Source organism: Telmatherina bonti (genome assembly GCF_933228915.1).
Source record: "Telmatherina bonti genome assembly, chromosome: 7".
In the NCBI taxonomy this organism is placed as follows: domain Eukaryota; kingdom Metazoa; phylum Chordata; class Actinopteri; order Atheriniformes; family Telmatherinidae; genus Telmatherina; species Telmatherina bonti.
Window position 1 is genome coordinate 24670233 of NC_136625.1, and position 22352 is coordinate 24692584.

The 22352-nt window shown below is 39.5% G+C and overlaps 1 protein-coding gene across 1 annotated transcript in view; it reads left to right on the forward strand.

Annotated features, from left to right (window-relative positions):
- The window catches only part of camsap2b (calmodulin regulated spectrin-associated protein family, member 2b), a 32766-nt gene continuing 10414 nt past the window's right edge, over positions 1-22352 (forward strand). Inside the window, exons 1-11 of the mRNA XM_079243946.1 lie at positions 1-140; positions 276-542; positions 6367-6626; positions 12899-13078; positions 13943-14029; positions 18116-18254; positions 19368-19507; positions 20546-20636; positions 20751-20855; positions 21829-21901; positions 21997-22278. Of these exons, the coding sequence (XP_079100072.1) occupies positions 404-542; positions 6367-6626; positions 12899-13078; positions 13943-14029; positions 18116-18254; positions 19368-19507; positions 20546-20636; positions 20751-20855; positions 21829-21901; positions 21997-22278 (1496 nt within the window). The 5' untranslated portion in view covers positions 1-140; positions 276-403. The remainder of the gene's footprint in view (positions 141-275; positions 543-6366; positions 6627-12898; positions 13079-13942; positions 14030-18115; positions 18255-19367; positions 19508-20545; positions 20637-20750; positions 20856-21828; positions 21902-21996; positions 22279-22352) is intronic.

The following is a 22352-nucleotide window of genomic DNA, read 5'->3' on the forward strand; positions in this document are numbered from 1 at the left end:
TAGCTTTATTTCTGTGTCACGCAGCGGCTCCGTTATGTCAGACAACCTGAGGACAATAATGTCAAGGAACGGAGGAAATCTTGAGAAATCCTGCCTCTAAACTGCGCCGTGCTGTCAGGGTTTGAGGCTACAACTAAAACGTAAGGACATAAATACTGAGGATGGTGCTCATGTAACCGAGGGTAGGGGGGGGTGGGGGGGCTTCTGCTATCACTCGTCGTGGTCTGCTCATACCAGCCAAGCTTCAGAGTATTTGTTTCTGAACATTTTTCCAGAAGAAGGGGGTCATTTTGCTGCAGTGAATTCCTCTGGACGGGATGTCATTCGCAGTCGGGAGGAGCTCCTCCGGCTGACTGAACCTCCAGCAGCAGCAGCAGCGAAGCGGCGCACCGACCGAGAGACGATGGGAGATGCGGCAGATGACGGAGGCATGAGACGGACCTTTATCGTCCCCGCTATCAAGAGCTTCGATCACTACGACTTCACCAGAGCCAAGATATCATGCAGTCTGACGTGGCTGGTGGCCAAGGCTTTCGGCTCGGGTAAGCAGCTCCTAAAACGCCTTTAATGTTGGATGAGAAGTGTGGAAAATATGGTTTCATTATGGAACATGTGTGATCATGTGGCCTGTAGTTGTGATGGAGCAGCTGTGCTGACAAGTGGGACTATTTAGTAAACAGTCTCATCCAATCATGCTCTCATAGTGACAAACTCAATTATGGATGATAAAAGTTGCATCCCACCTTCTGCTTTATGGGAGAAAGTGGTAACTTGAACAAAAATACCATTTAAAAAGTCTTATTTAGTGATAAATAGTCAAAACTGTGTGTGGATTAGATGAAAGATTTTTCCTTACATAGTTTCTATTCCCTGTGACAATCCCTACCTGCAGGTGTGTGGTCATGTTCACTGCATCCTGTCACAGGTTATTGGTTTAACCCCGTGCTCACCTATAGCTAAATATTCCTCTCTACAGCAGTCAGGTCAAACATTATGCAACTCTGACTACAGTTCTTTGATGACTAGTCAGCAGATGCAAACACCATCTTTCTCCTCATAAATTTCATTTGGGTCTTACACAAATCAGCTGTCTGGCAGATTATCAGCTTAATGAAATGTCTTTAAATTCAACACACTGTTTGACTTGTCTTTCAAGTGGGATGTGATGGAAAAAGAATAAAACTTTATGTCAACAAGCGGTTTATTTTGCGCTGCTCTTTAAGTATTTTACTAACATCCTAATGTTATTAAAATTCCAGAAATACATTAAATAAAGATCATCACACTTTTATTTAAAGGCCAAAATGACTTCTTAAATTTCCATTAATTTTCCAAAACCCCTTAAAAGATTATGATTTTTTTAAATATGTAAATGTCTTTTAAATGGTTAACTGCTGCAGTTTCTGGTTTATAGGATGCTCTGATCAACTCACTGTGACTTCTTAAAAATGCTTATTTTAATTGGAAACTAAAAAGCAGTAATCACAAGACGCAAGTAAAGAGTAGAAAATCAATTCATGTTCAGTTTTTCTTGACAGTGGTGATGACTACAAGTATAATTACTCTACAGCCTTACCTCAAACTCTTTTTCCAGCCTTTTGTTCATTAATGAAGGCATTTAACAGTCTTTTGTACATGTAAGGTTCTCTGATCTGTTAGTGGGCTTCACATAGAAACACAAACCAAACCTGTCTAGAAGACAAAGAGACCAACTTCTGGATTCTAAGATATTGATCAGACAGTAAAGCTGTGCTATTTTTTGACCTGAGAGAGCATGAAATGAGGGACAGATGTGTGATATATAGCAACATGTCCTGTAGCTGGCTTTGCTGCTGCCTTGTTTTTGTCCCAGCCCTTCGGTGACACAGTTTCTCCTCCCAGTACCGCCGAGAACTGTGGCCCAATTCATAAGCAGCCCTCAGAGCCTTGTTTGGCCTAGATAGGGTCGATGAGCCGTGGTCTGAATCTGGTGCTGCTCAGATGCAACAGCTTTTCCATCAGCTCAAAGTTTGTGCTGACACTTCAGAGACGTTGATGCAACTGGTGTCTTTCTAGCAATGAACGCTGTCGAGCTTTTAAAAGAACAGGTTCTACATTTATTTAGAGGACGAAGAAGAAGAAATAAGTGACTAGCCCCAAGCAGAATTTATTCTTTTTTTTGTAAGTAGTTCAATTTAAATGCCGTCGCCAGGCATTAAATCAGAAGGCTGTAAATAAAATCTGATGCTTACAATTAACTTTGACAAACTATGTGGATCCACTTAAAGTGAAATGGACAGGGCAGGAGTTGGAGTAATGTGAAATCAGTTAGACAAGTCAGTCTCGATGGCACTCAGCAGTTCAAGTCCTGTAAATCACAACCTGTCGCAGGCTTGTTAGTCAATGATCTGAACTATCATTCAAGAGAGTCCTTGCACATGTTACAGAGACCATCATGATTTAGTCTGGACTGTATCATTCAGGACACTGCATTGTGAACAAAATCACCACAACTGGTCACTAAAATCCACTTTTCATTCAGTAGGTGTCTTTATATAGCTAGACATTACTAGACCTTCGCCGTATTTTGACATTTCCATCTTTCTGCTTTTCTCTCTCTGGTTCAGCTTAGTGACTTTATGCAGAGACAATGTTGTTTTTGGCTGCAGCCGTCAGCTGTTTTGAATGGAAAAACTCAAAATTCATAACACAATGTCTGCTGAGGATAGCATTTCATAGTGATGAAATTGGTAGAGCAACAAAAACATACAAGCATGTTCCCAAAAAGGCTGTGAAGGATTTAAATGCATGTTAAAAATGTGCAAGAATGGATGCAAATAATATGTAGAAAAATGCTCTTGTATCAGTAATAGAAAGGTGTTGCTGCCACTGCTTTGTTTCAATTCCTGTGTGAATGTTTGGGAGCTAAAGTGACCCGTAGGTTTCTTGCTCACTACAGAGCCGTATGACGTTGACAGAATATGGTTTGGTATTGTCTTAGTGAAATAAGAAAAATCCCCCTGACAAGGTCATTATCTGCATGACTCAGTGTTTTTTGCTTCAGACCTGAAATACAGTGATGGGGTCTTTCTAGATGTGTTAGATTTTCATTCCAGGCATCCTCATATACCTTCATACTTTCATGGCGGATGTCTTTGGAGACTTCAGTGCGTACCGGAAACCAGCCAGAGAACTCTGTTCGGCTTTTGCCTGCAGGTCACACAGGGAATTATCATGAGATTTGTGAGGTCACAACCGCTAGAGACTTAATTTTGCCCGCCTGAAAGCTATCTCTTTGGGACAAAAATACAAATGTTTGGGCAGGTTTTAGATTTGCATTGGTGATTCCCATGCTTATTTCTTTTGTGTGGTTCCATTTGATTTATCTAGCGGGTTAAAGATTGGTTAAAAGGTTCCTCGCCGTGGAGACACACTCTGCTTATTTTACCTACTTGCATGTTTTTAAGCCATTTCCAAGAGAATTTTTTTAAACATTTTGTTAATCTCAAGAGCTGCGTTGTCAAAAGGCAGCAATGTTTATGTATATTTTTTTTTATCATGGTAGAGATGATGATGAGGATGATGATGAATAGTTTTTTCTGACTGTAGTTTTCATAAGGGTTTCTGAGCTGTTGCAGGAATTTCCACTTAAGAATCATGTTTTGTTTTTTTTATGCAGTGCTGCCTGAAAACTTGAAGATTACAATCCTTTATTACCGCTTTCCAGGCCCTTCCCCTGTATACAGGTTATTTAAGTCTATTAATGACATTATCATGAGCACAAAGTGATGAATTTCCCACTTTCAAGTAGAACACTGCTTATATAGATAACTATATAACTACATATTTAGACTGCGATCATTAGTTTGTTATTAGTGTGTTTGTTTTCAGCTGTTCTTGTCCATCTATCCATTTTTTTTTAGCAGCTCAGTCCGATTAAAGGTCGAAGGGAAGCTGGAGTGTATCCCAGCAATCACTGGGCGAGAGGCAGGGTACATCTTGGACAGGTCAACAGTAGCTGTTTCTGTATCTGCCGTTTTATTTGTTTTTATTTTGATATTTTGTTTTTACATGCGTGCAGCACTTTGTTCAGTTGTGGTTGTTTTAAAGTTCTGGTTTGGTGTGGCATGGTATGGTTTGAGTTTGCTTTCACATTGACTTTTACATTATCCATTCCCCTTGTCGCCGGAGACGCCGCTGCATCACGAATTACTGAAGCAGGAGATGAGACACGCAACGAAGAAGATGTTTATTCATTGGCTTAGGCAGGACAACTTCTGCTTCTACCACGTAGGAGTAAAACACGGAGCTGCATCAAAGAACTTTTACCGAGTTCTTCCACATCAGTCCTCAAAACATTCCTCCCGACTATTATCCCACACACACAAATGTTTTAGTTGTGTTTACCCACAATGCCTTTTGTTTTGTGATTCCCTTCCTGTATTTGGTTCACTTGAAGTGGACTACGACCTACATTTGTAGGTGGACCAGAGTTTGCTTCTTTCAGCCAAATCAGTCAGGTTGAGCATTCGCACCTCCCCTAACGAAGCGGACTTTCTGAGCAAACTAGGATTTGAATGAAAAGGACTAGTGTAGATGCACACCATGTGTGCTAATGGAACTGTTTTTTGCGGCAAGTAGTGTGTGTTAAGTTCACGACTTGTTGCTGCTGCATCTCCAGACCTAAAACGTCCTGTAATGGCGCACAGACAAATGATCTGTATCAAGATTCAGATGCACTTTGTTAAGAGAGAATATCAAGATGTGTGCTAATGCTAACTAGAGACTTCATTTCTAGTTAAACCAGGTTTTTGGTTTTTTTTTTTTTATACAAAGAGCAGTAAACCAGCAGAGATAAGCATTGTCGACCATTAGCTTGCGTATGCTGAGTTTTGTTCCCAGGAGTAGTCTTCTCCATGCCTTGACTTCCTGTGGCAGCTACTTCCTGTCTGTTTCCTTTTTGATGGCCGACACAAAGGAGAGTGTTTTTTATTTTTATTTTTAGTTGACAAAGCAGATTTTCATGAACTTTACAAAAAAACACACACATTTTGAAGTCATTTTAATTAAACTTATTAAACTGAATCCTCCTAATTTTAAAGTGTGTAATAAAAGTCTTCTCTGTGTTTACTGTAACTCAACATGCCAATAAAAAGTAATGTAATCATGTCACACCGCAGTCACTTTGGTTAACAAATTTACATAGCTTAATTAATCTGCTTCATAGTGCAGATAAACACTGTATCAATTTATAGGTTGTGACTTGATGCTGGAGGACTTGTTATTAAGTGGTTTAACATCTGCCTGTTGCTTTAAATATGTCTTGTCATTAGCCAGAGCGGTTGCACGAAGAAGCTGCTTTAACCGCAGCCACTGGAAAACTGCCGAGGTTTGATCACAAGCTCACAAGCTGTAAGGATATATTCACAAGTTTGCTTTGTTGAGATTTTTGTCTCTGTTATGTTGCAAGCTGCTCCTTTAAGTTGGATTCCTTTAATGTCTTTTATTTTGCTCAAAGTGATTCAGAGTGCAGGCAGAGAGGAAATGACCCACCACACACCAGGAACACACACTCATACAGAAGCGCAAGTGTGTCAGCACACACACATAGACATTCTTACAGTCTTGTTTAAAGTCACACTCATTGAATAGAAATGCATACACACGTCATTTGGGACTACTTGTGGGGATTAAAGCCACAACTTTTTGTAAAGAACAAGATAGCATCATGAAGAAATAAAGATGTAAAGAAGAGTCTTTATGCTGCATTGTGTACCTATGTGAGTGTGTGTTTTTCTATACTATATTGTGGGGATTGGTTTAATGCTTACATATCCCCATTTTGGGAACAAAAAAACGGTCCGTGTGATTTAAACCACTTGAAATTCGAGTTATCGTTTGGTAAGTTTTACTCATAGTCTCTTGGAAATGAAATAAATGAATCAAATGTCATTTAAAGTCACAGAAGCGCAATGCTGTGACTCTGTTTCTGTTCAGCTATTTTCTTTAAATCAGATTTACCGGATTAGGTAACAGGATTAGAAGGTGCTCCTTGCTTGTAACATACACCTCCACCAACACACATGTGATCTAAGTTATCTATCTGATACAGATGTAAAAACAGCCAGTTCTGTGTGAATCCACCAGCATTGACCTTCCAGAATGACTTTCTATACAATTTCATTCAGGATAAAAGACTTTAAAGTGCAAATGTTCTGGGGGATTTTGTATTAGTGTGTAATTTCAGTGTGTTGTTGTGATAGAACTTAATAAATGATAATCATGATATTAAATTAATAATATAATATTTTGATAAATCACATATGACAAAACTAGTGAAGGCTTTGAATGTTTTCGCTTAACCCCTGTCTCCTTCTCTCTCCTCAGATGAGGTACCAGAGGAGCTGGCTGAGCCTTTCTACAGGGACCAGTACAACCAGGAACACCTGAAGCCTCCAGTCGCCTGCCTGCTTCAGTCTGCAGAGCTCTACTGCCGTGCTGGAAGCCTGATCCTCCGCAGTGATGCTGTCAAACCCCTGTTGGGACACAATGCCGTCATTCAGGCCCTGGCCCAAAAAGGCTTGTATGTCACCGACCAGGACAGACTGGTCACAGAGCGAGATCTGACTAATACACCCATTCACATGGTGAGTGGAAATAACCGAAAGTATAGAAGTAGGTTGAAGTACCATGAGTTCTTTGTATGTATCAGCTCTTTATAATCTTAATCTAAACATAGTTATTTACACTTCACAGAGTTTTTCTTGTCACATTTACGATACACATATAGTTTAGTTTAGTTTAGCTTATTAAGGATCCCCATTAGCTGTAGCAAGCTACAGCTTTTCTTCCTGGGGTCCGGCACAATTATAATATCAAAACAAAAACTTGTAAAAAGTTACACAGCACATCAATATTTCAGTTCAATCCTGGAATAGAAGGTATTTACATCTTCAAAATCATCTCTTTACATCCATTTTTACATAAGTAAATGCATGCATGTAATGTCCATCCTATCATGTAAACTATTCATTGACAAAAAATACGCTTTCTTATGATTGGATATCAACCTGTATATTTAATTATCCATAATTCAAATCTTCTAGTACACCTCTATCCCCATTATCAATTTGTATGTGTATCAATAGTGATACACATGGAGATATTTGGGTGTCATAGATCAGTTAATTATATTTCTACCAAACAGCTTTGGTTGATTAGTTATTGAATTAAAAGTTTCAGCTCAAACATGTGACTCTGTGCTTTGCTGTGTGTTATGCTAAAGAGAAGTGGGTAATATGATAGTTATGTTTGTGACCTCATACTGTTATGTTGTCATCTAAGATGTGTCATGTTGGGAGAAAAACAACCTCTAATGATGGGCCTGTTTTAGCCATTAAGTGTCTCCATTATTTGACCTTCTAGGGCAAAACATGCCTCAACTCATATCATAAGGGGATGTTGTGTGTACAGTCAGCAGTTAGGTATCAAACTACAACCCATTACAGAACAAAGCAGGGATTCCTGCATTCACTTTAACTTTAATGTAGTTGCACACAGCTTGAACCAGAGTTTTTGTCTTTGAAGCTTCTTTTTGATATTTTAAGTTCTGCAAATACATAACCATTAACAACAACAAAAAACAAAAACAAAAAAAACCACAGAGCCAGGGACCTTTCAGGGCAAACACAGAGAGAGAAACTGGAGAATGTTCAGTCCATAAAGGCCAAGGACACAATCCTTAGCTGGACACCCACGATCCCTGATCCTTCAGAAACCATTGCATCATTCAATAGCCGAATTAGATAAATGGGCAATGGATCATTGAGAGAAATCTTTCTGAAACACCAAGAGTTACAGCACCACTTAAAACTTAACAAGGCAATTAAAAAGACGTCTTATGTCAACCTTGTCCAGAGGCGTTTTGGATGGACCATCACACAGTGGAAATGTGTATTGTGGTCAGACCAGTCAGTGTGTACAGAACTTTTCTATCTGTGTGCTTCAGATCAAAGATGACAAGAACTGCCCAGATTGTTGTCAGGAGCAAATCAAAGAGCTCGTTTTGTGACAAATGAGGTGGCATTATTTACTTTTGCAATGGTCATATACAAATTAGAAATGGCAACATTAATGCAGCATTATTTCTCCCCAATAAAGTGGTGAGATTTTTAAAAAATCACCAAAAAAGTTTTAAAATAAGACTAAGACTTTTGTAAATTTGTTGATTATTTCATGACATATATTAAAATGGCTCAAAAAATTGCTGATCGCTGGTTGTGTTGTAACACAAACAAAAGCTGGAAGGAAAAATAAAAGACTCTTGTTTTTGTAATGAAATTAGTGTACAGCAGTGAAACTGTGAACCATTTCCAGTTCATCCATTAATCACTTAAGCAGTTGTTGTTTAGACAAACATAATCCCATCTCCTCTTTAGGAAACACGTAAAATGGGCAGAAAATGTTCATTTATGGTGTTTTTATTATGAACGGAGAGTCTGAGGCAGCAGCTGCAGACATGCTGCTAACACATGCATGGTTGGAGATCGGGCACCTCTGCTGACGCCAAAAGGTGTCTGCATTGCAGTGCACCCTCCCCCTCTCCCAGACTGCCCTCACTCCATCTCCAAGTCTTTCCTTCACTTTCTGCTATTTTTTCTATGTTTGTTGTCATTTTTAAGTATAGATCTGAATGTTAATACATCAGACACATTATATGAAGCCTGCTTTTTGCCTTTTGCCTCCTCTCAGACTAGCTGTGTTGTATCAGCGTGCAGCTGCAGGGGGTGATTTACAGGAGCAAGTCAGGAGCATTTTGTATTTTATCTCTGTGTTCGATTGTGCTCATTGCGTTGTTTATTGATTGAGAAAGTGGGCAGTGATTTGTCCTTTCGTACATATAAATGTGCATGAGATGTGTAGCATGTGTCTGCACATCTCTCGCTTTATTCCTGTGTATCAGTGTGTGTTTCCAGAGACTTATCGACATCTTTAATGACTGTGTTAAGCAGACAAATGAAGCAATAACTCACAGACTCTCTTAATTTATTGATCTTTTTTGTGTAACTCAAAGAAAGGTTTTTTGGTTTTTTTTAACTGTCCTTCCCTTTTTGTCGTTCTGTGCTGTTGTGGATTCATTAGGTTGTCCTTGCAAAGTATATCAACTGTGTGTTTTTTGCGTAGTCAGCAGGATTGTTGCAGTCAAGGCGTTGCTTTTTGGGTTATGGTATATCTGCAGAGAAAATGATGACCTCATGGTTTTCCAAATACTGTGCTACAGAGGAATAACTCATGGCAGGGAGGAGGAGAAGGAGGAGTGTGGCAGTCTGTCATAGGGTGAATGAATGTAGAAAGAGGGGGGGAGGGAAAATAGAGGGGAATGGTGTTTAGGGGCTGCCATTTGGCTGCAAACCAGGAGGAAGTAGGAAAGTAGAGCAAGGAAAGAGAGTAGAGGGAAAGTAGAGACAAATGGAAAAGGGAGATGGAGAAGAGTTGTAGGAAGACTGGAAGGAACGATGTAAAAGAGAAGAAGGAGCCTTTTTGGCACTATGACGTGCGCCAAAGAATGAGTGGAAAAGGCCCACTGTTAATATGGCCATCTGGAAAGTAGAAAAAAGGAGGGGAATAAGGGACGAGACAGGGATGTGGGGAGAGAAGGGAAGGCTGCGGGAGAGAAGAGGAGGAAGACGTGATGTGCGCTACTGCAGCAGTGTAGAGGGTGGGGTCTCATAGCGAGTCGGGGCTCGTCTGGTGCACAAATGATGCCCCCATTCCTCCTACCTTCTTCAAACACAGCCCTCTTTAGACCTCCAGCAGTGTGCAGAACACCGAGCATCCCTGTCTATCTTTCTCATTTCTCTTTTGACTGTTTTGTGCCTCACACTCGTCTCGCTTTTCCCTTTTTAAAACATTCTAAATTGCTGAGATAAGAGACAGGTGAGATGGAGCTGAAACAGGGATGGAATATCCGTAAACAGGGAAATGTCATCATCTAAAAGCTATCTTATGAATGATGCCGAAACATTTAGCGGAATTCATTGTTTATTTAAAAATGTTACCAGTGAAAGTTGTTTTGACACCATAAATGCCAGTAGACATCTCAACAGAACTGGACACGTACGTCAAAGTTCCACATTATGAGTGTACCTGCGTCAAATGGACACTTGTGATGTTTTGTGGGGAATGTGGCTACTTTGATTGTGTTTGCTCAGCTGCATTGTGCTTTTTTTATAGATTCCTTGATCAACAGCGCACTCACACACACCCTTTCAGGCATGAAACAGCAGTGAATGAATACTGATTCTCCTTTTAGATGGTGTGCATGTGTGCTGACGCTCTGTACCACTCTTTATGATCTATGTCTGCCATTTCCATAGCCTTATAAGGCATGTCTGTCACTGTGGGTGCTTTTTGCTCTGTCCACATACACATGCACACACCCCAAAGGTCTTTGTGGAAGCATAATAGACAGCACATGGCTTTTAAATTCATGCTACAGTCAACAGTGGTGTCTTTTCTTTTACAGTGTGTAGAAAAGTAAGTAAGCAGTGACTCTTCGTCTCTTGGACTCCAACCCTTTTAAGTTTCAACACACTGTTCATAGACAAAGAAAAGAGCCACAGTTAAAAACAGCTGAATAATTTAGCAGCAACACAGAAAATTTAATAGCCATCAACAATTATCTCAGACGTAAGAAAACTTTTTGGGTGCAGTTGAAATATTTCCTGCTCATAAGAAAAAGGCACCCCAGAGTTGTTTAGAGAATTCAAGTAATACTTTAATATTGTGACAAATACACTTCTTACAGTCAGTATATATATATATATATATATATATATATATATATATATATATATATATATATATATGTATATATATATATATATATATATATATATATATATATATATATATATATATATATATAGAGAGAGAGAGAGAGAGAGAGAGAGAGAGAGAGAGAGAGAGAGAGAGAGAGAGAGAGAGAGAGATACATATATATATATATATATATATATATAGAGATGAACTGGAAATTTATATCCAGGTAAGTGGTAAAGAAAGCAGGGTTGTTGTTGCTGGGTTTCTAGCGTGTAGCAACACTTCTCTCATGCCTCAAATTTTCATTTGGTACATCTCTATTTTTCATTGCCCATAAAACAAGTAGTTTACTGTTACTGCTGATGTTTATTAGTATTTTGTAAGAAAAGATATGCCACAATTCTCACCCAAAAAGTGAAGACTATTTTTCTAAGGATGAGAGGTTGTTCATACGTAGCTATACAGACCAACAAGTAGGCATTTTTCTTTCTGGTTTAAATACATATTGGAATCAATTATATTCCCAAAGAAAAATAACTTAATTCAAGTGTTTTGTCTCTGTCTTTATGTTTGCATGGTTTTCCTGCTCAGAAAGCTGAAGACACACATACAAGTGTTCCTGCCCGCACACACCTTCACAAGCTTCTTATCAGTAGTAAAGATTCAAGAGTTTTATGCAAATGCGGTTGGAAGAGCTTAAATCCCAGGAGAAGCTCAGTGGGGTTTTCATGAAAATCATGTTTTCTGGATCTCCATCTTCTGTATAAGCTGCTTGGCCTGCCTCCTCTTCTCTCCATCAGCCAGCTGTCCTGTGTCCTGCTGCACCTCTGTGGGAAGAATTTTTAACAATGTGCAATATCTGGCAATATCCTGAAGCTGCATGAATTCAAAACAGTGTCTGCAGACTGTTTCATAAACACTTAAATATCACACGCATGTGTTCAAATGCCAAATCAAACAACTGTGTTTACCTATGTCATGTGCTGCAGCTGTAGCATTCAGTAACTGTATGAACAGCATTTTACACAGCTAGGTGGACATGTTTTAAAACTTGTGTGTTTACAATCTACTTTTTGTTCAGCTAGTATTGACAAACTGTCTTCATCAATGAGTCAGCAACTTTGATTGTTTATTAATTTTGTATTTATTTCAAATTCTCTTTACTTTCACCTGTTGCTGCTTTTGTCGCCATCATTCCTGTTAAAAGAATGATGATGGCAAAGACAATGATGACATCTATGTATTGAACTTAAACATATGGTTTTCATTACTGACAGTTTATTAAAGCATCTTAACTCTCTTTTCCATGAGGAATGTCTTTCCAGCAATCCTCTTCCATCTGCACACTCTGTCTGTTTAGACTGGCAGTAAGTGAGGTGGTGGTACTGAGCAGCAGCAGCAGCAGCAGCTCAGAATCAAACACTGGACCAGTAGTTTGTGTCATGAGGAAAGACTTGGTCACACTTGCTGTTAAGACGAGGCTCTGTGGTTATGAATAGAAACCCATGCTTGTACTCTGGAAACGGCTTACCAGACGTTAGATGTTTATACAGTGATGTTTGTTCCTCAGACAGATGCAAAGGTAAGCAGCAAGCGCACTTCAGTGCTTTTGAGTGGCTCTGTAATGTGACAGGAAAAGGAAAGGGGAGGTGTGTTGGTTTGACCGGCCTGGAACGGGATTAAAAAGGCCAGGAGAATGTCAAGCTTTGTGTTGGTGTTGATCGCTGGTAAAAAGCGCTCGCGTAAAGTGAGTGAGTCAGTATCAGAACAAGTTTGCTCTCTGAAATGAGTTCTACAGCATTTAGCTCACTAGAACAGTCTCCAGTGTTGTAGTAGGAAGCAGTGGAGGAGAAATGGTGAAGAAGAAGAAAGATAAACTCTGTGGTATCACATGTAGCTGACAGTGACTTGAAAATGAGACCCACTGACAGTTCATGTGATTTTGCAGAAGCAATGAGAAGCCCAAACAAAGAAAACCTTTGTTAGGGCTTTGATTGTTAGTTCAAGGAAAAATCAAGACAAAAAGATAAAGAAATCTAAGTTTTTGGTCAGATTCATCTTTCCAAATGTTGTTTTTTGCTACTATGTGTCTGTACAGAGTTCCCATCTGGCCCTCATTGATACCCTGATGATGGCGTACACTGTGGAGATGGTGAGTGTGGAGAGGGTAATGTCCTGCATCAACAGATACTCATCTGCAGAACCTTTACATGGTGATGGACTTGTCCAGGAGCTGCCATATGACACAGAGGATGCAATCACAACCTGGATCAACAAGGTACACACAAGGGCACGTTCATTACCACATAAAAACTGAACCAATCTTTGAGCCTTTTAGAAGCCCTGCCAAAGAATGCATGCAGTGATGTCAAAGAGATTAGCAAGAGACAGCTGTCTCAACTTAAACTCCTCTGGTCTGCTAAAGCAGGATTGAGAGTGAAAAGTCAGACTTTGAGGTTCAATCTTAAAAGAAACATTGTTTAATCTTTTAAAAGATTATTTGATATATTGGGATTGTTTTAACTGTCCATTAGGAGATTCTTAATTAGATATATGAACTTTAAATTAATGTTATTAAATAAATGTAATTAATAATATATTCTTTATATGATAAGTCAAAGTAAGTTATGAATTGAATGTTTTCTATTCTGTTTTGCAGACCAGAGGCAGGATAAAAAATAAAAAATAAAAAAAAACATGCAGGATTCACTGGCAAACACATGCAAATGAAAAACATGGGGGATTATTTCTCATTTTCAGAGCTGAGACATACTAGCTAGCCAAGTCTAGGACTGTATGATGTGACTAAGGCCAAAATGTTACCACATAAACTCACGAGGGGTCTTTAAAGAAAAGAAAAAAAACACTATTATTAGAGCTATCCCAACCTTCTTCTTTCATTAGACTTGAGTAGGAAATCATGTTGAGTGGTGTTTTATGTTACAGTGATGTTAAGGATCAGTAGGAAATCTTAGATGAAGAGTAGCTGTAGTGGTGAAAAGTTTTATGGTGGGGTTCAAGTTTCTGCTGTGTTCAGCACAGACTCACTATTCATCTTCAGTGTGTTTGTGTGAAATCTGAGCTTTCTCTCTTTCTCCCTGTCTCTTACTGTAGTCTTCTCTGTTTGTTTCTTTCCATCAAGGTGAATGAACACCTGAGGGACATCCTTGTCGAGGAGCAGAAGTTAAGAGTGTCTTCCCTTCAAGAATCAAACGCCACAACACATAAAGTAAAAACACACACGCTGCACACTCAAACCAAACTGTCATCATTCATCCTAATAATAGTGTGAAGCTGTGCTTCAGTATCTTCAGAAACATGCTCGATCACCTTCTTGCAGAAAGTTGACATTAATAGGTTTAAACTTTGAATCAAAGTCATGTCTGTGTCCGCATGACGCACATACAGACACACAACCCAGCTCTGTAAATCAGATAGACAGATGAGCTCAGTGTCAGGCCAGCTGCAGAGAAATTTTGGCAAGAGCTGTCACATTGCTGTTGGTGGAAACAAAGAAATGTGCAGGGCACAGGAGGCGCGAGAGAGGGTGAGTGTCAGGCCAGAGAAGTGAGGAGGAGTTTTTGGAGATGGAGGAAAAGGAGAGATGGCACAATAGTGGACAGAGAGGGACAAGCTTTGGCAGCTATGGCAAAAGGCAGTGGCAGGCAAGCATCCTGCAGGCCTGGGAGTTATGTAATGTTCCTGTGACACGAGTCAGTCTACTGGCACAAATATGCTGCATGCAGCTGCCATCCTCTTCTGCTTACTTGACTTTAAAGCTGCAACACTGTCCTCAGTCAGAGCATTACGGTGCAAAGAGAAGGCGAAGGTGAAAATACGGATTACAAACTCACTGCAAGTAAACATGCAGCGTAAAAAAAAAAGATGTAGGTGTAAGGTGTATTTCAAAGTACTTCCTGCCTTTAAGTTTAAATTTATAAAGCCAAAAGAAGGAACCATGCTGTCCAAAGTTGCTCATGTTTGTTGCTCATGCTCCTTTCGTCATACTTATTTACATGCAAACAAGAAAATACTTCATTGTTGGGATGAGCTTCTGTCAGTGCATAAATTATCTCAAAGGAGAATGTAAAGGAAAATAAACCCATCTTCTTGATCATGTAGAGGATTTGAGCAGCTCTTATCATTTTTGCGCTTAAATACTTCTGCATCATGCAATCAGTGGAGAACCCCTCACAGCAATTTACAATTTATCAAGTGTCTGTTTTTACAATTTAGCTTCTTTTCATGAACTGTTTCTCTGCATCCAGGCGTGGTTCTGCTTAGCCAACCCCGGTATTTGCTACCATCTTATACTGACAGCAATAAAGACCAAACAAACAAAAAATAAAACTAAAAGACCCCTAAGGTCTGTATGATTCATCCTGGGATGCCATTAATGGCTAAATTACTAGAAAACCAAACAATGAGGCATTTTTCAGTGTGCATCACAGTAATGGACTTATGTACTGTATGCTGATGCACTGAGCATCAGTAACAAATAATTTGTTACAAATAAATAGGAAAAGCAGATTTCACCACTCTTGTCCAAGTCACATGGTTAATAGGGAGTGACTTCAGGCATGTTTATAGTTTTCAGTCCAGTCCAATTTTTGTTTCAATCAAAGAAACAAATTTAAACCTCATGACGGATAGAAGAAAAATCCCCAAAGTCAACAAGATTCCTCTTCTAGATGATATGAACTTAATTGCATTGATGTATCAATTCCTAAATATAAAAATGGAGGATAGACCTAGCTTAATGCATGATTTCACAGATGAAAGTGTTTACATACAATATTTCGCTAAATGGCTGCATAGATAGATTCTTTTATTTCAAAAGCAACAGCATGTATTGGGAGGCTGTAGAGAGCTTTATCTGCTATTGGAGCTTCTTTGCAAATTGTATAATTTATTTATGTATTCACCAAAAATAAGGACAGCACACACTAATGAACACGGATGTGTAAATGTGTCAGATTTTAGCAAATGGCTAATTTCCATCTGTCTCGCCTTGGCAGGTTGTCATTTACAGTCGTTAATGGTAAAAAGGCGCAACATAAATGCATTAAATTAAATAATGTATATTTGATCTCCATGATTGCACATTACACATTGTAAGATGCATTATAATAAAGAGGATAATGTGCACATCGTAGTAATGCTCGCTGTTTGTTGTTGTTAGCAAACTCACTATTTTACTGTAAACTGATAACACATGATGAGGAATGATGAGGAATGTGGAAGTTCAGTGTTCAGTGTCAGTCAGCTGATTTCCTACTCCGTCCTTCATCACGTAGCTCCTTCTCTGCAGAGTCAGCCTCAACAGTACTCTATTCACTGATTTGGACATAGTGAGAGGAGCTCATTTCACAAGTGCATGCACACACACACACACACACACACATAAATATGTATCTGCAACATTCACTCACAAATGGATAAGCACAAGATCCTTCTTAGTTCGTCTCATCTATTCTGGGACAGTGTGTAAAGTGTTTAACTGTGGTCATATGACTCGACACACAATATTTTTTGTGTATTGATACTGAGAGTGTTTGTGCTTAACATGCTCTAGGTGCTTACGCTACAACTGAGTGAAATGTTTAATGAGAAAAGCATGTTGGATCACTAGATCAGAATCAGGAGCTTCTGCAGTTAAAAGAAATCTGCTTTATGTTGCAACTTGATCAGACAAGTTAGGTTTGAAGTCCTGTTTTTTTAGTCCTGCAACAGATTTTTTTGTCAAATTAAGTAGAATATGTTGCAAGTTATTTTGGGGTCTAAAGATGATGGCAGAGTGGACTGAGGTTTAATTATGTGTATGTACAACATGGAGAATGAACATGACTGATGTTGATCATAACAAAAATCACACACTAACCTACAGCTTGTCAGGTCAGACTTGTCCAATAACTAGTTCTTAGTGACTGGCTTGTCACAGATCTTAACCAAAGGATGTGGACCTCCTTCATACTGTTTGATGTTGACCAGCGTTTGACCAATCCCAACAGGTGTTTGGTTTGTTTTTGTTTGTTCTGTTATTCATTTATCATAAGAAGACATTTTAAAGATAATAGCCTTAGCCAATATGTTTTCCTGATGTTTGGAGTATTTTTTTTCCCACCAGTCCTTGAAAACATAGCACTTTTTCCAAGTTGTTGGCCTAATACCTATCCCCCTCTCTCCTCTTGTCCAATCATGATCCACTATCAAGTCTCCTAGCAAATGGTACTGGAGATTGGTACCTGTAAGTTCATCCATTCTGAAAAACATACCACCCCCCCCTCCTGAATCCCAACCGTTACATTCTTCCTTTAAGTTGCCTTTATAATTACTGCATGTGGCCCCAAGACCATATTATTGTCTCCCACCCTTCCCACCCTTCCAACCAGTCCCTTGTCTTGAACATATGACAAATTAACTATTTTTGAGCTACAACACTCTCAGGAAATACAACTGCATTATTAAGAGTTAAATGCAGTTATACATGCAGCTGCACGATCACATGAATACCAATTGTTCTGTTGCAAATTGATTTGGCATTTTTGTTGTCTGCATTTTCCACTGACAACAGTTTGGCACGAAGTGCAGTAAAAACAGAAGGAGAATAGAAAGACACATTTTATTCCTCACAGTTTGATGCACTCAACGTCTGAGTTGGCTGTTAGACATCAAGCGCTGCTGCGATTGAAACAATCTATCAGCTTTATCTGTCTTAAAATGATGTCATAAAACTTCTGTTTATATGCAAATAGGGAGCATCGATACCCTGAAGTCATATATAGCAGTGATGCCCCTGTAGTGTTTGCAGGTGTCCTCCCCAGAGAGACATGTAGAAAATTTAAAAACAGGAAGGATGTCTTTACACAGATTGTTATTAAAACCTAAATCACATACATTGCCTGGTACAAAACCACAGCCGAGGTTTAGACTGCCTTAAGCCATTCATGTCTCAGCAGATGCCACCTATTCATTTGCTATTACATATTTTCTCCTCACCATCAGGAGAAAAACCTAACAACTCCATACAAACAATGGTGACGTTTTTGAATATTTCTCTTTAATTCAGATGCAAGATGATATTTCTAAATGTAACTAAATTCTTTGGAATAGTTGCATGATCTCAGCTCTGTGCTTGAATTTCCTCAGATTAACACTTGCACCTGTGTTAATGTGTGTGCGACTGATCACTGCATGCAGTTGAAAGAGTATCTGCACACGCTGGCGTATTTGTACCAGTAATCAAAGAAAGCTGCACATATCCACCCTTAAAACACATAAAGGTGATGTCTTTGTGCCGTTGCCATGGTTTCAGGCTCGGTACAGGAGGGAGCATGCTCAGAGGAGTGCTCCGTCGCTCCCTCTGGTGGACAACCTGCTGAAGGACAACACAGACGGCTGCGCCCTCACTGCCCTTCTGCACTTCTACTGCCCACAGGCTGTCAGACTGGAAGGTGGGGTTGAGATAGAACCACCCAATCTTACTCTCTCACTCATTTTTCTATTATTGTATTCATTTCATAAAGTAAACAAAACTGACATCAGTTCAGGAACACATTCGGAGAAATCAAGATGGTAGTTATTCAGTGAGCTAAATGCAGGAAGTGTTAGCATTGTCTAGGTTCAAGCAACACTTTCTTCTTCTCCCTCTCCAGCTATAACCAAAACAACACTTTTAGAAAAAGATGCTTAAAGCCGAAGGTACATTTATCATACATTCACTCTTTTTTTAATTCAATTTAGTACAGTTTTGTTGCAGTTTGTGTTTTCAAGTGTTTTCAAACCATTGGATTTTTGCAAAATCTTGTTCCAAAACACACTAAAACATTGGTAATCTATATGGAATTGTAATTATAATAATTACACTGTAACACAAATAGGACTCAGGACAGACACAGAGACTGAGACAGCAAGAAACAAAGAGGTATTTCCTCTCGGCTTGCCTGCATTCTGGAAACGCCTTGAGCTGTGATTGGTCACGAGTTGTATGTGACAGAGAACCGTTAGAGAAGTAGTTAGCTGCTCTTTTAAAGATAAACAACTCTTATGTCGATTCTCTGAAACCCTTGGGATTCAGTTTAGCTCACAGGGAACTCACACATGTGAACCAGATGTGAAAGCAAGCTGCAGTTCATTAAGGTTTTTTTTTATATTTTTGCCTGCAGCTTGATTTACTCTAAAAATAACAAAGTACAGTAAAGTTCATAATGACATCACTCCAGAGAAGTTTGTCGTTGCAACCCTCAGCTGGCTGCTCTATTTCTGCTTGTCAAACATCCTGCACATGCCTGGGCCATCCTTACAGTACTAAAACATCAGGGGAATAAAAACCCCGATGACTCATCTGGAAGGAGTTTAAGACAGTTTGGTGTTGTGATTCGGCTCAAGACTTTTTAGGGACATTGTGAATTTTCCCCTGTGAGTTGACAAGTAGGATTATTTTCTTCTCATCTATTCGTCTTTTTCAAACATAAACTAAGCCTTATCTTTCCTTGTCTTCCTGTCTGGCCTTTGCTGTTACCCCTCCTCCTCTTTGTGTGTGTTTGACCCCTCCCCTGGCTGAGCAGACATCTGCCTAAAGGAGACCATGTCTCTAGCTGACAATCTGTACAACCTCCAGCTGGTGCAGGAGTTTTGCAGGAACAACTTAAACCACTGCTGCCACTTCAGCTTGGAGGATATGCTCTATGCACATGCATCTATAAAGGTAAGGAGACCAGCATTCAGATATAGAGATGTGTGTATGTAAGATGTGTGGATGCATTGGTTAGGTACATAAAGATCTTTGTGCTGCTCTGAGAAATTTTTTCTAGATTATAGATGTATGTTATAGCATCCGTTTTGTGTGCTGGTGCTGTATTAAACCACCCCACTCCACTTCAGCCCACACCCTGCTTAGACTGAAGACAGACTGTTTTGAGGAGATTTATAGTCCCGATCCATCTCTACTCGCTTCTCTCAGTCTCTTCTTTCCATATCACTCCTGTTTTCAGCCAGAAACAGAATATGCCTGAGACAGAGAGCTTCCCATTTCACATGCATCTGTCTGTGATTAATAAAAGAACTACTGTACAACTCTAAGAGCGTCTCATTCAGACTTAAGGAGCAGAACTGCCAGAGTGGGTAAATAGTATGCAGGGAGCGTGGGTAGAAACATTCAGATTCAAGTCACAGTCGGAGCTGTCAGGGCCTTTCCTCTCTTTGATAAAACACAGCGGACAGTTTTCATACATACACACCCTCTGTTCTGTATATGTCTGTCTGTCTTTGTGTCTCAGTTTATTGTTTTTATTGTGTGTGTATTTAGTGAATACTCTATAATAGTGCACCAGGGGGTCACAAGGAGCATTTAAAGACTCCATCACACTGGCTATTCACCAAGGACTCGCTGCCTACAGAATCTTAACCAGTGTTTGTGTGCATCGGTGCGTTATATGACGAGAAGTGTTGTTTAGCAGTTCACTCCGCTAGAAGAGAGGAAATGCTGCATTTATGCAAATTTATCACATCAAGAATCTGTTTTAGCGGATTTTGTGATATGTCTTGGTTTGAAATTAAACAAGCCAGACAATGAAATGTGTGTGAATGTTTAAGAACACGAACCCACCCATCTGAGCCAGCTGCCTCGCAACAGTTAGCCGTGCCCTTATTGATCTGTGGAAATGCTGGATGATACCACAGAATCTAGTGACCTCAGAGGGATAAATGGGAAGAACAAGCACTAAATTTGTGTGTTGTCTTGCAGAGTAACTACCTTGTGTTTATGGCTGAGCTTTTCTGGTGGTTTGAAGTGGTCAAGCCATCATTTGTTCAACCCAGAGTCTTCGACCCAAACGGTACAGTAAAACTTAAGAATGAAAAAGAAAGTGTTTTCTTATACCACGATATGACTGCTGTTAGATCTGTTGACTGACTTCTACTTATTGGGATTGTGTGCTGTTTTCCTGCAGCCTGTGAGCCTGCATCATCCTGTAGAGAAATGCCTCCTATGTCCAGTCCTGTCAAACAGAGCTATGCAGACAGACCGTCCAGCCCAGAAAACATTCCTGCTGAAGGTATTTTCACTTGTTACGCTTCATTTTATGATGACTTGCTTCTCACCAGAGGTACAGAAGTATTTATTTAAAAGTTTAAAAAGTGTTCAAAGAGCTGATACTGTGCTTTCTTTTATATTCTTTCATAGTTAAACTGAGAAAATAGGGTTATTTCATTAAAAATGTTTATTTTTCCCTATATTATGCATCACCTTTTATCTGAAAGACAACCTATAAGGCTTCACTCATAAAAGGTGTAGTCTGCTCTAATTGGTCAATTTATCAGTAAAAATGTCATTATGTAAGACATCTGCTTATTCTTTTAGGCACTGCTCATTATATAATGTGCAGGGATTGTGTACATGTGTTTCACAGTTATCTAGATGAGTAAAGGAAAAAAGTCTTGATTCAAAATTAGGTGTTTTAGGAAGTTCGTGAGCAGTCTCCTCTATGGGAGAGTATGTCTCTGCAGATTATAAATCCAGAAACAGCCGTTTAACATACTGTAGGAAAGTTTTTTTTTTTTAAAAAAGCCCAAATTTGAACATTTTAAAAAGTGCAGGGGTCATGCACAGCACTTATTAGTTGTATATCTTCACTACTGAAGGGAAGGCAAAGATGGTTTTAATACTCAGTGGAAATTATTTAAAGTGTCACAGATTAAACAGAGATGAAGGTCAGCTGAAGGACAAGAGGTGAGACTGAGTTTGTTTGCTGATATGCAGAGAAGCGATGCTGAGAATACTGGGTAAAATATAGTCAGATGGAGCTCAGACTGGGGGAGACTTACAGATACACCATACAGGTGGCTGGTGTGACAGAGAAAGGTGCAGAGACTAGGCCGAGATGGAGACACCATGGTGACACTGAAGGAGAGCCCCAGGAAAACTGATCAGATTCTGAGTTGAATATCAACATATATATGTCAGTTGACTGATAAATAAATCATTAAACATTCAGTAGGAAACCTAATCTAATGTGTCTTTGTCCACAGCAGGTGCAATGAAGAGATCTACCTCCATGTCCTTTGTTGATGGCTGTGTTGGGACGTGGCCCAAAGAGAAACAGTCAGTATATAACTACTACATGGCCTTCACTGGCCCACATTGTTAAGTGGTTTTTCTTTTAAACTAACAAGGCATTTCCTTCCCTCTTTTTTCAGCTCATCCTCTCGAGCAATCTCCTTTGAAATTCCCCTGGATGGGGATCCGACGTTGCCGCCCTGTGAACCTCCTTCTGTCCGAGGTATGACCCGCTCAGCCAGTAGTGACGGTCTGGGGTTCAAAGTTCACTATGCATCCAGAGGAGGCATAAAACATCCCCTCTCCACGATGCCGGTCACTATGAACGGGCAGAGTAGACATATACCTGAGGAGGATGAGGACTTCACTTCCCACAAGCCCTTGGGGCGGAACAACACATTTTCAGTCAAAAGCCAAAGCAGGTACATGTACGAAAGAGAATTTTGTTTTGATTTGTAAATAATGGCAGATATAGCAAATCTAAATGGCATTGCAT